The 13,357-nt window shown below is 39.6% G+C and overlaps 2 protein-coding genes across 3 annotated transcripts in view; both read right to left on the bottom strand.

Annotated features, from left to right (window-relative positions):
• Window positions 1-556: 556 nt before the first annotated feature.
• LOC135112393 (uncharacterized) lies at window positions 557-4,797 on the bottom strand. Its single transcript, XM_064026823.1, has one exon. The coding sequence runs from the start codon at window positions 4,667-4,669 to the stop codon at window positions 4,055-4,057; it is 615 nt and encodes a 204-aa protein (XP_063882893.1). The 5' UTR covers window positions 4,670-4,797; the 3' UTR covers window positions 557-4,054.
• A 1,450-nt stretch (window positions 4,798-6,247) lies between these two features.
• The window catches only part of LOC135112394 (mitochondrial ribonuclease P protein 1 homolog), a 45,312-nt gene continuing 38,202 nt past the window's right edge, over window positions 6,248-13,357 (bottom strand). Inside the window, exons 3-5 of one of the 2 annotated variants that reach the window (XR_010274334.1) lie at window positions 12,928-13,039; window positions 8,244-8,333; window positions 6,248-7,064 (exon numbers count right to left, since the gene is read on the bottom strand). Coding sequence is in view for 1 of the 2 variants with exons in the window: in XM_064026824.1 (XP_063882894.1) it covers window positions 8,315-8,333; window positions 12,928-13,039 (131 nt within the window). In the remaining variant the exon portion in view is untranslated. Of the gene's footprint in view, window positions 7,065-8,059; window positions 8,334-12,927; window positions 13,040-13,357 lie in introns of those variants that run through there. The other variant, XM_064026824.1, reaches the window with a different exon arrangement.

Raw genomic sequence — 13,357 nt, 5'->3', positions numbered from 1 at the left:
GACATGTTCATCAAGTTCAAGGCAATGAAATTAGAGTAACTGCACTTTCTGACCAAGACAGAATGCATTGTTCCTCTTTCAGTCTTGGCATGACATTGTTTGCTGTCAATAGTGAATGGATCCATTTTTCTTATGATTCATTGCATTTTTTGAAGAGCCTCAGTAACATTATTTTGAAGGAGAAAAAGTAAATGCAGCAAGCATTTACACACATTCCATTGTAGACCTACTCCCACAAGAAGCTGTCCTTAATGCAGTATATGTATATCAGGTGCATAAATCCTTTTAATTGCTGAAATGTTTCAGTTACTCTTCATTTTAAAGATGTTTATTGCTAAATCTTGTCTTGTAAAATTTGCAGGGAATGTAAGAACAGCATGAAAAATGTGTGGTTCACCTCATGTGCACATCACTACAGAGGACTGGTTGATACTTTAACTAGACAGCACTTCAGATGCTCTGGCTTGACTGATCTTTGTTCAGTTCCCACATCTTAGTTATGAGTTGGATGAATGACACCTCTTTGACACTGTTGAGGTTGAAGAGAAAGTTGATGTTCCGGTTGGACGAGGTTTATTCGCACCTTGAGCATATGTAACAAATACCAAATATAAATATACAAATCTTGAAACCTATGCAAATAATGCAGTGAGTGAATAATATGGGTAATGACTGTAATGAAATACAAAACAAAAAAATCTAGAATATAAAGGTAAAACTTGAATGGGATGAGTGGACAATTAACTATCAAGGAAAAAGCATATTAATGAGATTTTGTGAGTTTGTTTTTAGTCACTGCCAAACTGTTCTGTTCTCTTCGAGGATGCTGTACTGAAGGGATGACTTAAAACAGCATTACAAATATTCCCCCAACAAGAGAGTCCTTGCCTGGTCAGAGGTCAAGACGGTCAGGCTGTTGGATGAGCCGTCCAGTGCAGGACGAGGTGGGGCAAGGTCCATCTTTAGGGGATGGTGCAGGAGGACATGCACTCAGGTGGTGTGAGGTAGAAGTTGGGTTGTCAACAAGTGGCAATATAGGCGTGGAATCCTCTTCCTCAAGGTAGGCAGGTTTTAAGTGGTTGATTGACACCCAGTCACTGCCTCTGGCTATACTGATGCAAAATGCCTACGGAGTTACATTCTAGGGTGGCGTAGGGTCCCCAGTAAGGGCAAGTGAGGGGTGGTTTGTAAGCGATGTACCTTATGAAGACGTACTTAGAGGAGTTTAGTGATTTGGGGAAGTATCATGGAGGTGATGTCTTGTGTGTTTGGACACATGACTGGTGTGCCCACGGTGTGCCGTAGTCTGGCGAGATTGTTGTCATCAACGGCTGTATTGGATGATGGAAAGAATTCTCCTGGAACAACAAGAGCTTCTCCAAAAACCATCTCGGCTGGGGAAACATGCAGTCCCTCCTTCAGTGATGACCGCATCCCAAGGAGGACCCAGGGTAGTTGGGCCTTCCAATCTGGTCAGGTACAGTGTGCCATCAGCACAGCTTTTAGGGTGCGGTAGGTCCGCTCCACCATGCTGTTGGTTGCTGGATTGTAGGCCGTGGTGCAATGGATGTTTGTCCCCATCAACTCTCCCAGGGACGTCCACAGCTGAGAGATGAAGGCATGGCCCCAGTCAGAAGTAATGTCGTCTGGAACACCAAAGCAGCTGATCCATCCATGTAAGAGGGCCTCAGCGCAATCTCGTGCGGTAGCATTTGTCATGGGTATTGCTTTTGGCCAGTGTGTGGAACACTCTGTAGTGGTGAAGAGGTACTGTGAGGCATCTGATGGTGGAAGGGGGCCACCCATGTTGACATGAATGTCCAAAATGACACTTGGGCTGGTGGAAGTCTCCTATCCCCAACTCAGTGTGGCAGCCAACTTTACTTGTCTGGCAGGTAATGCAGCATTGGGCCCATTGCCTTATATCCTTATTCATTCCGTGCCAAATGAATTTTTCCTTTATGAGATGGGCAGTTGAGTATCCAGATAGGTGTGGCAAACCATGGACAACATTGAAGATTTTGCTGTGTTGGGGCTCCGGGATGAGAAGTCGCGGACAACCGGTGCTAACATCACAGAGGATGGTATGGCCCCTGTCTCCGAAGGCAACATCCTCCCATCGCAGACTCGTTATGTCAGTGCGGTAGGCTGCAGTCTCAGGGTCATTCTCTTGAGCAGTTGCTATCTCTTCATAGTTGATTCCGAGGTAGACTGAGTTTATTTCCACTCTTGAGAGGGCATTGGCCACCAGATTCATCTTTCCTGGGGTGTATTCAATGGTGCAATTGAACTCAGCAATGCTGGAGAGGTGCTGGCCATTGTTGGTCTGACCAAGCATCACCCTGTTTGGAGAAAGCATGAACCAGTATGCGATGGTCCGTACGAATGGTGAATGGGATTCCTTCTAGGAGGTGTTTGAAGTGGTGAACAGCGAGGTAGACAGCCAGTAGTTCATGGTCGAATGTGCTATATCTTGTTTCTGCTTGCCGGAGTTCCCAGCTGAAGAATCCCAGTGGTTGTGTCGTACCCTTGATGGTCTGCTCGATGACTGCTCCAACAGCAACAGAACTCGCATCTGTGGTCAGTGTAAGAGGAGTGCTGGGGCACAGGAAGGAAAGAGTTGTAGCTGAGGTGAGGGCAGCCTTTGTGTCCTTGAAGGCTCATTCCTGTTTTGGTCCCCATTCCAGCTCTTTTGGTTTGCCAACGAGAGAACTGTAGAGCAGTTCCATGATCTGGGCAATGTTCGGCAGGAAGCAATGGTAGTAGTTTACTATACCGATGAATTCTTGGAGTCCTTTGATGGTGGTGGGACAAGGAAATTTTGAAACAGCATGCACCTTACCCAAAAGGGGGGAGACACTGGTGGATGATATCTGGTGTCCAAGGAATTCCACTGATGTAGCGCCAAACTGGCATTTGTTCTGATGCACAAACAGGCCGTTGTCCTGTAGTTGCTGCAGAACAGTTCGGAGATGTTGGAGATGTTCCTCTGAGTTCTTGGAGAAGATCAGTATGTTGTCCACATAGCAGGTGCAGAAGGGAAGGTCTCTGAGGATGCCATCTATTAGGTGCTGAAAGGTTGCCCTTGAATTTCGAAGACCAAAAGTGGAGTAATTGAATGTGCAAGTCCCAAAGGGTGTGATGACTGCTGTCTTGGGTGTCTTTGAGGTAAACTGGAACTTGAAAATACCCTTTCAGGAGATCAAGCTTGGAGAAAATCTTGGCCCCATGTCGATTGGAGATAAGGTCTGCCATGTTGGGAATTGCCAGTGATCTGGTTCTGTAAAAAGATTAAGTTGCCTGTAGTGTCGCTACAGGGCTGCCAGGTGCCATCAGCTGTCTTGACGAGGTGAAGAGGAGATGCCCATGGACTTGAGGCTTTCTGACACATGCCCATTTGTTCCATGTCGGCTTAAGCTTGTTTTTCTGCTTGAAGTTTTTCAGGGGATAGCTGTCTAAACTTGGAATGAACTGGGGGGGTCCGTTGTTTTGATGTAGTGGAAAATTCCATGTTTTGATGAGTGACCATGCTGCTGATGGAGTTCTAGGCGGAATACTTCAGGGAATTCTTGTCTGAGCATGTCGTAAAGGATATCTATTCTCAATGAACAGATTTCTGTGTGTCGGCAGTGGGAGCCAAGAGGAGCTGAGCGGAATGTTGCTACATCCAGCAAATTATGGTTGGCAACATCAATGAGCAATCCATAATGACTCAGGAAATCCACTCCTAGGAGAGGCGTCTTGACATCAGCGATGACGAAATCCCAAGAAAAGCTGCGTTCGGCTGCTTGGATAGGGATGGTGCGGGTGCTGTAGGTGGGAATTGTACTTCCATTGGCTGCGATGAGCTTGATGTCTAATCAGTGTGTCAAAGGGCAGTTTCTGTCCTCTGCTGTGACTGGAAACAGGAAACAAAAAGTGCCTGTGTCCACCAGAAACTTACGGCCAGATAAGATGTCTGTGATGAAGAAACCAGAGGCTGGTAAAGCAAGCGCATTGATATTCCCAGGCTTGGGGTCCGAAGAGGCCACTGCTGTGGTCAGTGGTGGCCTCATTAACAGTTTTTTGGCCACTGGCAACCTGGGGTGCATTTGCAAGCTCCAGCTCCGAATTTGTGATGGTAGTAGCACAGTCCATGCTGTCCATGTTGGCTGGAAACTCCTGGTTTGCAGTTGCACGTCTGGTTGTCGGGCAGCCACTTGCAAACAGGTGGCCTGGCAGCATTGGTGTTGGGAAGGTTGTCAACTAAGGCAGGGCAGATAGTGTCGGGGGCACAGGACGCTTTTGCGGTATTGATAAGATTGTCCACCTTATTTATGAGCTCTTCCACGGGGCAGTCATCAGCTTCGTGTAGGGCAGCTCTCACAGATGAGGGAAGACGTTGCAGCCACAGCTCCCACAGCAAGTCTACCCGCTGTGGTTTGCCAGTAGTAGAGTCATGTTCAAGTAGTGTAGCTAGAGCTTGCATCTCATTCCATGCTGCATGTGCTGTGGTGTCTCCCAGAGGTGTTAGACGAAGATTTAGAAGACGTCGGAGCCAGGTGCTGACGGAGATCGTGAACTCTTTGAAGGAGATACTGCTTGAGGTCGTCGATGACATCTTTGTCCTGGTTGTCCAGCCATGCTGTGATGCGAGGAAAAATTGTCTCAGGGATGGCTTCCAGTACATAGTCGGCCTTGGTTTGAGGGCTTGTAACTTTCCTCAGTCGGAACTGAACTTCTGCTCGCCGAAACCATGATGCAGCCTCACTGGCGCAGAAGGGTGACAGCTTCACTGTGACGGTGGAAACGGTTGGTTTTGCATTTTTTTTTTTTTTTTTTTTTTTTTTTTTTTTATGTAGGAAGGATACTGGCCAAGGGCAACAAAAATCTAATAAAAAAAAATGCCCACTGAAATGCCAGTCCCTAAAAGGGTCAAAGCAGTGGTCAAAAATTGGTGGATAAGTGTCTTGAAACCTCCCTCTTGAAGGAATTCAAGAGGCTGGGCTTGGTATCTTCTTCCATTGCTGAAGAGTAGTTTCTTGTCCAGGGGTCACCATTTGTTGAGGTTGAAGAGAAAGTTGAGTGTTCTGGTTGGATGAGGTTGATTCACACCTTGAGCATACATAACAAATACCATACTAGATATAAATATACAAATCTTGAAACCCTATGCAAATAATGCAGTAAGTTGATAAAACGGGTAATGACTGTAATGAAATACAAAACAAAAAAATCTAGAATTTAAAGGTAAAACTTGAATGTGATGAGTGGACAATTAACTATCAAAGAAAAGCATATTAATAAGATTTTGAGAGTTTGTTTTTAGTCACTGCCAAACTGCTATTCTTTTCAAGGATGCTGCACTGAAGGGATGAGTTAAAACAACGTTACAACATAAGGTCAAATTAAAACTCAGATTAGCTCTTGACTTCAGTTCCTGACTAAATTTGAAGATATAGTGACATATAACATCAGACTGTTAAGATAATAATCTTTTCTATATAACTAATTGTACATACAGAAGAATTTTTGAACCTGATGAATGTCAAACAGTATTGATACCTTGTTAGATGTTAGACAGAAGCAGTGAAGCAAAAGACTAGATGTGGAATTTAGGTGGCCTCTCCATTCCCACTGAAAATACATTGAAGCATTCTAAGGGATGGAAACAGTAGTGTGGTACTTTGGAGAAATCTAAGGGAAAAGATGTATTTTCCTTGGCAATCGTAAGTTTGTGTTGCCTTTGCATGTGTCCCAGCAATTGATCAAAGGCATCAGTTCCATCAAACTTGGAATATTTTTATCCCTGAGTATTAAATGGGAAGAAATGAATATGAGAAATTGTAAATTTGTTACTTTGGAATAGTAAATTTTCATACACAGATGTACCCACAAAACTTTTTTTTTCCATTATATTCTTGCAAAATGTTTTGCTCTTGCCCTTCTCTAATTGCATGTCCCAAGAATTGAGTAAGAAGAATGAATTAATTTCCCATTAAGTCTATCCATTCTCTGCTAATTAGGGAAATGGTCTAAAGGTGGCAGTACTATAGTGGGATCAGAGCTTTAGTTAAGGCTTTGTGTTCCTTGAGAATTAAGCTTCCTTGGGGGGTGACAGCTGTACTATAAATCAACCTTACCATCTTCCCCTTCCCTTTGATGGGGATCCCCAGCCACTGGGTACCACAAATGAACCCACTCCCTTTTCTTCCTTGGGGATGCTTGTGAGCTAAGTTGATAACCCTGGCAGACATATACATATGGAAAACTTCATAATTAAAGCATTTTATACATACTGAAGTTACAATAGTGTAATGTATAATAATACATGTAATGATAGATTGAATAACAAATACATTAGCATAATCATAAACACAATGTAAATAATGCAGCTGGCTGCCTGGTGCTGTATTTGAACTTTGTTAATCCCATGTGTGTCACCACACCACTCTCTCCCAACTATCCAGTAAAGCCACAGGCTGCTGTCACACCACCACTTTTGTGACCAGATTTTTTCAACTGATTATGCCTTTCTTAATATGAGTCAATTGGATAAATGTTCAAATTGGTGTGGTGATAAGTAACTACTGGTGGAGCTCACAACAGAACAATAAGATGATAAACAAGAGGATATTCCAGCTGAAAAAGCAAGCATGAACAAGGATAACTGCAAAAATCAGCACAATGGCCTATGAAACAGGGAAGTGTAGACAACCAGCAGTTGAGCCAACTGATGTTTCCATGGGCTTATAACCATAATAAACAAAGTCTTTCATAAACTATAAGAACATTTGAGTTAAATTTGCTCTTTCATAACTTATCAGATATATATTCCAACAAATCATAAATCATTTGCTACTATAATATCTAAGTAAAACACTGGATTAGTCCATAAAATATATGAAGAAGGTCCATATTGGGATCCTTTCCCAAATGGCAACAATGTCGCCTCCTGCTGCTGTCCACCCCCACCATGCACCCATCATGTTGATAGTACCCCAAAGCAGACGACACAGTCACATCACCAATGGGTTGATTTATGGTATGGCTGAGCCCTCCCACTCTTAGTATGTGACTGCTCCCTAAGAATGAAGGAATTATACAAGGATTACCAAAAGTCAACAGGACTTCAAAGTAAGGAAAATCTTTTAAGTTACATTTTAGTAATTATGATAGGTATATACATTTTATCTCTTAAAAAGTCCTCTTTAATATGGTGCATTACCTGCTTTTTACATCCCTTGGAGATGTGTATGTGACTGTGCTGCTTCAAGTGAACAGCCTGCATGTGTTAATATTACTGCTTGGCTAGTCTTTGCCTCATATTTTCAGTGAATTTCATTAACAAATAAATGTTCACTATGAGGATTGATAGCCAGACTTTGAAATATTTTCTGTACCTGTTGCAATAAGTTGAAATATTTTCTGTACCTGTTGCAATAAGCATAATTCTCTAGTAGTTGTTGCAGTAAGAAATTTTTTTGTATTTATTGCAGTAAGCAGAAATTTAGTTAACTAAAAAAAAAATGTGTTTCCTAATGTGAGCCTCTGGAACCCTTCCACAAAGAAGTTCTAGATGCAAATAACTGGATAGATGAACAGGAAATACAGAAACCCTGTTACATTAGTGAATCTGATCTAAAAAAAAACTACACTGAAGGAAGGGGTTTTGTCAGATAAGTAAGTCAATATATTCACAAATATAAAGCAGAAACCAGATTCAGGCCATGACAGATGTATGGATTAAAGAATCTTTAACAAACATGGCAGTTATGATCATCATCAACTCCTTCCCCTCTTGTACTGTCAAAACATAAGGTGAACCAAGAAAAGCTTACTGTGGAATGACTAATTTTCTTAAGATTCAGCCTCATGCACTCTTCTGGGAGCTTTTGAGAAATACATACTGCATACCTTAGCCTCTAGGCTGCTTAATTAAAAAAAAAACATTTCTCTCTAGCTTTAAGACTGAAAACATATAAATAAAATTTTTAGGTCTATTTTGAATATAATAAAAATAGCTATTCAGTCCTGAATAATTGTTACTAGGTGCTAAATGTACAATAAAACAAAATAATTATATGTTCATACATTTCATATTTCTCATTTACATTTAAAAGTATATTTAATACTTTAATCTTGATTTAAATTAATTTCTTACATGACAATATTCTTCCTAAAACATCTTTTTGTACAATTCACCCATACACACTGACCATGTCATGTACCCTTCATGTATTCCATTATTTCCAGGTACTTACCCTTCAAAACAATTTATGCACTTTGGGATGCAGTAAGGAACCAGATTGACTATCACCACTTTTGATGACCACTAGTGGTTTCTTGAACTTCTGTGGAAGAGACAAGGTGTTAGATACTGATACTGATGTGCAGGGAAATAGAAAATAATAATAATAAAAATAAATGAGTTAATAAATAAATAAAAATTGCTGAAAACAAGCTAATGAATGGGGAACATATCCTGTGTGATGTGTTGCTTAACCCACTGACTACTTCCATCACTGAGGGCTACATCAATGATCTTGACTTGGATTACTTAAAAGAAACTTATTTATGCTACTAATTGTCATGGAAACAAAGAATGTTTGTAAAACCAATAAACAGAGCCTGGAGAATATATGTTTGCTATCCCTGTTGTGCTGTAACATTTGTAGACTGACTGTTGGTGAGGGTAGGTGCACACCACAGCACTTTTTGGATACTGGAGGATCTCAAGTAAGGCACAAAAAAGGCTGCTTTCATAAGGAAAAATAAGGATTAAACCTGTTACTAAATTCCATTCATTCACTGGAAGGAGGAAGCTGGAATGAGCAAGCTGAGTGGACTAAGGTGAATGTGTAAGCTGAGTGTTGGTTGGCCATTGTCATTTATTCCCCATTCAGGTATTTCTTTGTTTTTACTGCATTTTACATTATGTTGCAATTCATATGGTCCATCATATTTCATGTATACTAAAAGATGATAAGCGCAATATTCCAGCCTATAAAGAATAAAGAATTAATGAACAAAATCTCTCAAAGAATGCATCATCAATGTTGCCAAGTATGTGAGTAGTACACACAACAGTTTTCAATACATTCAAATAAAAATCTTGCACTATTGCAGTATTTTTATTATAATTCATTAATACTAAAAGACAATAATAATCAAAACACTCAAACTTACCATGTGAAATAAAGGAATAAAGAGCAAAACATATTTGTGAATGTTGTGGAAATTTCCACTATTGTGCATAATACCAATGCCTTATTGATTTATGGTGTGATTTGTATATAAATTGTAAAGTTAAATTAAGGGATAATTAAGGTTAATTTAGTAAAAACTAAGTATTAGTTGCTATTATAAATAAATTGGGAATTAGAGATATGGAGATGATTATAGGTAGCTATTGTTTTTGATATAGGAAGGAGCCCACGAGGAGTGGAACTGCCTGACTCGCAGCTGCCTTTCAAGTCATATCTACTCCACTTTGAATATTCACTAAGTTGCTAAGAACTTAGAACCCCGGAAACCTGCACAGCAGCAAGTAATCTGTCTTTGCTATGAAAACACAGTTAGCCACTGGCCTGGAATGCACAGTGACACCAACTCACCACCGACCACAGCCAGCCCAAACCACAGGTAAGTTATTGGTTATTTATGATTATATTTAGTTGTGTTTTCTGTGTTTGTGTGTTAGCTGGGAGACCATAGAGTGAGTGTAAAGGTCTAAAAAGTTCCCACAAATATAATTTACCACCAATGTTAGTATCAAGTATGTGACATGTAGCACTGTCACAACACAGCTGCCACAGGCAGTGCACCCTGCAAATAGTGCAGCTAACTACAAAGCAAGAAACCAAGTTCAAATCTTGGTCATGGCTTGGATTTTTCTGGGATGTCTGCCTGTTACTTGTTGGTTCACTCAGCTTTGAAATGGGCACCAGCCACCTGTGACTGGGAATGTGATGGCAATGGAGAAAAGGAAACGGCAGCCCTACTTCATATGCCATGGCCCAGGAAGGGTGGCGCTGCCTGCCCCATGCCAATGCTCACCAAAGTGTGGCCCACCTTCACTCTTTTACACCTATGGTGAATTAGCATATATGGGCTAATACCAGGTTACAGAATAAGATTTACCTTGATCTAGGCAGACATGGGATGAGGCTAAGTACCTATCAGTGCACAGGCACAGGACTAGACAGGGTACTTAGCTGGAGTTGGGAAGGGATGTCTGCCTGTAGTAGTAAGGTTAATAGGAGGAATGATGAACTGCAATGAACACTGGCTGGAGTCTAACTGCTTGAATGGGAGGAGTATAACTCTGATCGCTCCTCAAGTGTAACTGACTGGCATATGAAGCAAACTGAGAACAGTTTTGTTCCAGAAGCCCAGATCGACAAGAACTGTATCCTTGTTAGTCTATCCACTTGTTACAGTGGATAATTGAAATTATTACCCGTCAACATGAAACCCTATTGGGACAATAGTTTCGACACCACTAATAAATGTAAACTTTGGGAAGGCAGTGTGTGCTGCCTGTGGCAGTTGTGTGGTGTCATGTACATGACACAAACATTGATTAGATTACATTCATTGAGAGATTTTGCTCATTAATCTTTTATTTTACATGATAGGCTTGAATATTTTTTTTGGCATTTATGAAATATGATAAAATGCTCCAATTATACAAGATTTTAATTAAAATGCAGTAAAATAATATACATCGGTGAGTTGTGAATACACAGAAGCAATCAATCACTAAGCTTGCAAGTACGGCTTGGCTCAAACAGCTTGTTTAGTTCAGATTTCAGTAGTTCAATTACAGTTACATGAATTCACAGAGTGCACTTAGTACCTTGATACATGGGGTCTTAGAACACTAGCTAAAGATGTTAGTGTCTTAAGATTTCAGTGTCAAAATAAGGCATCATGTGTATAAAAGAATGAGGAAAAACTTAATTCTTGAAACTGAAAAGCCAGAGTTTTTTGCTATGGAAAGCAAAAGACAAGAAATAACACATTTAACATTCTTAAAGTTTATACAAGAATAGTTAACTGAATAATCACACTAAATGAATTATATAAAAATCAAATTCTTAAAGATTTATGCACTAAATCTGTACTGTTAGCTCACAGAATAATATAGTTTCTACTTAACAACATTCCTTCAATATTACATACACTAATTCTTTAGAGAGAGATGATTATTTCCAAATTTTCTTAGAGATGCATGTCAACCTAAGATGACTCAGAAGCAACTCAGCTTTTGACCAATGTCACTGGAGATGTTTACATTCAAGAAGCAGACAACAAGGGAAACCAACTAAGCAGTGGCTCTAGGCAACACTGACCAAGCTGGATTACTACTAGGCAAGAAGATGCCTGGAACCAATGTATGAGTGGCTGAGGTTGGAGACGGACACAAAACAGATCATTTACTGAATTTGTTGATGATGAAATTGGAAACAGGGAAGAAAATGTTGAGGTGCATAATAGGTGTGATCACTCAGAAAACATCAACAAAATGGAAAAAGCAAGAATACCAGCAAGAGTGAAGTGCATTACAGAAGTGATAAGATGAAAATTAGATGTTTTGGTCATGCAGTAAGAGATTGAAGATCAGGAAACAATTAAAAGAGTCTGGAGAAAACCAGTTGAAGGAAGAACATTGAAAGGAAGACAGAGTAAGATAGAGGGGTGGAATTACAGTAGAACTGCAAAAAATGGGAATCACAGATGAAGATGCAAAGAAGAGGAACAACTGAAGGAGATTCATACATGGCCTCAACCCCTTACTCTAGGGAATGGCCAAAGGAGAAAAGAAGACAGTGGTCTAATAGGAAAAACTCATGAGGAAGCAATTCATTATTAATGAGAGAGAGAGGAATTCATGAACAAGTCTGCTGCTGCTGCTGCTGTTGTTTCTCTCTCTCTCTCTCTCTCTCTCTCTCTCTCTCTCTCTCTCTCTCTCTCTCTCTCTCTCTCTCTCTCTCTCTCTCTCTCTCTCTCTCTCTGGGAAAGAAAAAAAAGAAAAAGATAAGTCCAAAATTCTTGAGACAGTATTATAATTATTATTTTATTATTATCATCATCATCATCATCATCATCATTATTATTATTATTATTATTATTATTATTATTATTATTATTATTTTTGTTATTTGATTATGCACTTTCAAAGTACATAATAGAGCAGTTCCAAAAGGCCATAGGGTTAAATAGTTAAAATAGTGCTACAAAAGACCCAGAAAAAGACAAAAAGAACAATGACTGGAAATAAAGGAAGATATATACATGAAAGTAAAGAAAGGGGTAATTCAAAATTGAAAATTAAATTTTAAAAAATTGTAAAAAGAAGAGAAATTAAAAAGTCAAAGTAAAAATTAGTGATGTAAATCAATCAAAATAAATTAGACAATAGTAAAAAAAAGAAAAAAAACTTTAAAGAGTAAAAGTTTAAAATTTGATAAACTAAAATCAATGAATGCAAAAAAATGATTGGAAGTGAAAAGGATATCCGAACCAGCGAACCACATACAAGTATAGTACCACAGAAACAAAGCACTCTGTCAGTTTGGTAAATTTGTCAGAAGAGGTACATAGGTCTTCAGGCCATTCCTAAAAGCATTTATATTCTCAGTATTTATAAGATTAACAGATAAGTTGTTGAAAAGCCTTAGGCCAGCAGCAGAAAATGCATGGTTAGCCATGCTCAAGGCTGTGCATGGAATACTGAGGAACTCTATTGCAGCAGTGCACAGCTGACACTGGAGCATAGTAGTGAAATTACACCCACACACAAAGATATCTGAGAGAGAGAGAGAGAGAGAGAGAGAGAGAGAGAGAGAGAGAGAGAGAGAGAGAGAGAGAGAGAGAGGAGAGAGAGAGAGGAGAGAGAGAAGAGAGAGAGAGAGAGAGAGAGAGACCAAACTTTTCACTAACCTCTGTCTCCGTTGTATCTTTTTTAGTAACGCTTCTTCCTTTATTTGCTGGTTCCAAGGAGGTAACTGGAGCTTTCTGCGAGGCACATGGCGGAAGGCATGAGGCCAGTCACCTGTAAGAGATGATAAGGGAGTTAAAAGAAGAGGCTGAGAAAAAGAAAAAAGGAAGTACAGGGAGAAAGCAGGAATACAATATATATATATATATATATATATATATATATATATATATATATATATATATATATATATATATATATATATATATATTATATATTGAAAGGGAAGAAGGGAAATGATAAGAGGGAATGGAAAAGAATTAAGAAAATACAGTAGCACTGGTATGTAAGACAATAATATGAAATAATAGGTTATAAATGCTATTACATATGAATCAGATATTTCTAATGAGTAGTTAAGATGTAAATGTC

Source organism: Scylla paramamosain, chromosome 23, assembly GCF_035594125.1.
Source record: "Scylla paramamosain isolate STU-SP2022 chromosome 23, ASM3559412v1, whole genome shotgun sequence".
NCBI classification, from domain to species: Eukaryota; Metazoa; Arthropoda; class Malacostraca; order Decapoda; family Portunidae; genus Scylla; species Scylla paramamosain.
The sequence above is the reverse complement of the archived record's forward strand: the minus strand, read 5'-3'. Positions and strand labels throughout refer to the sequence as shown.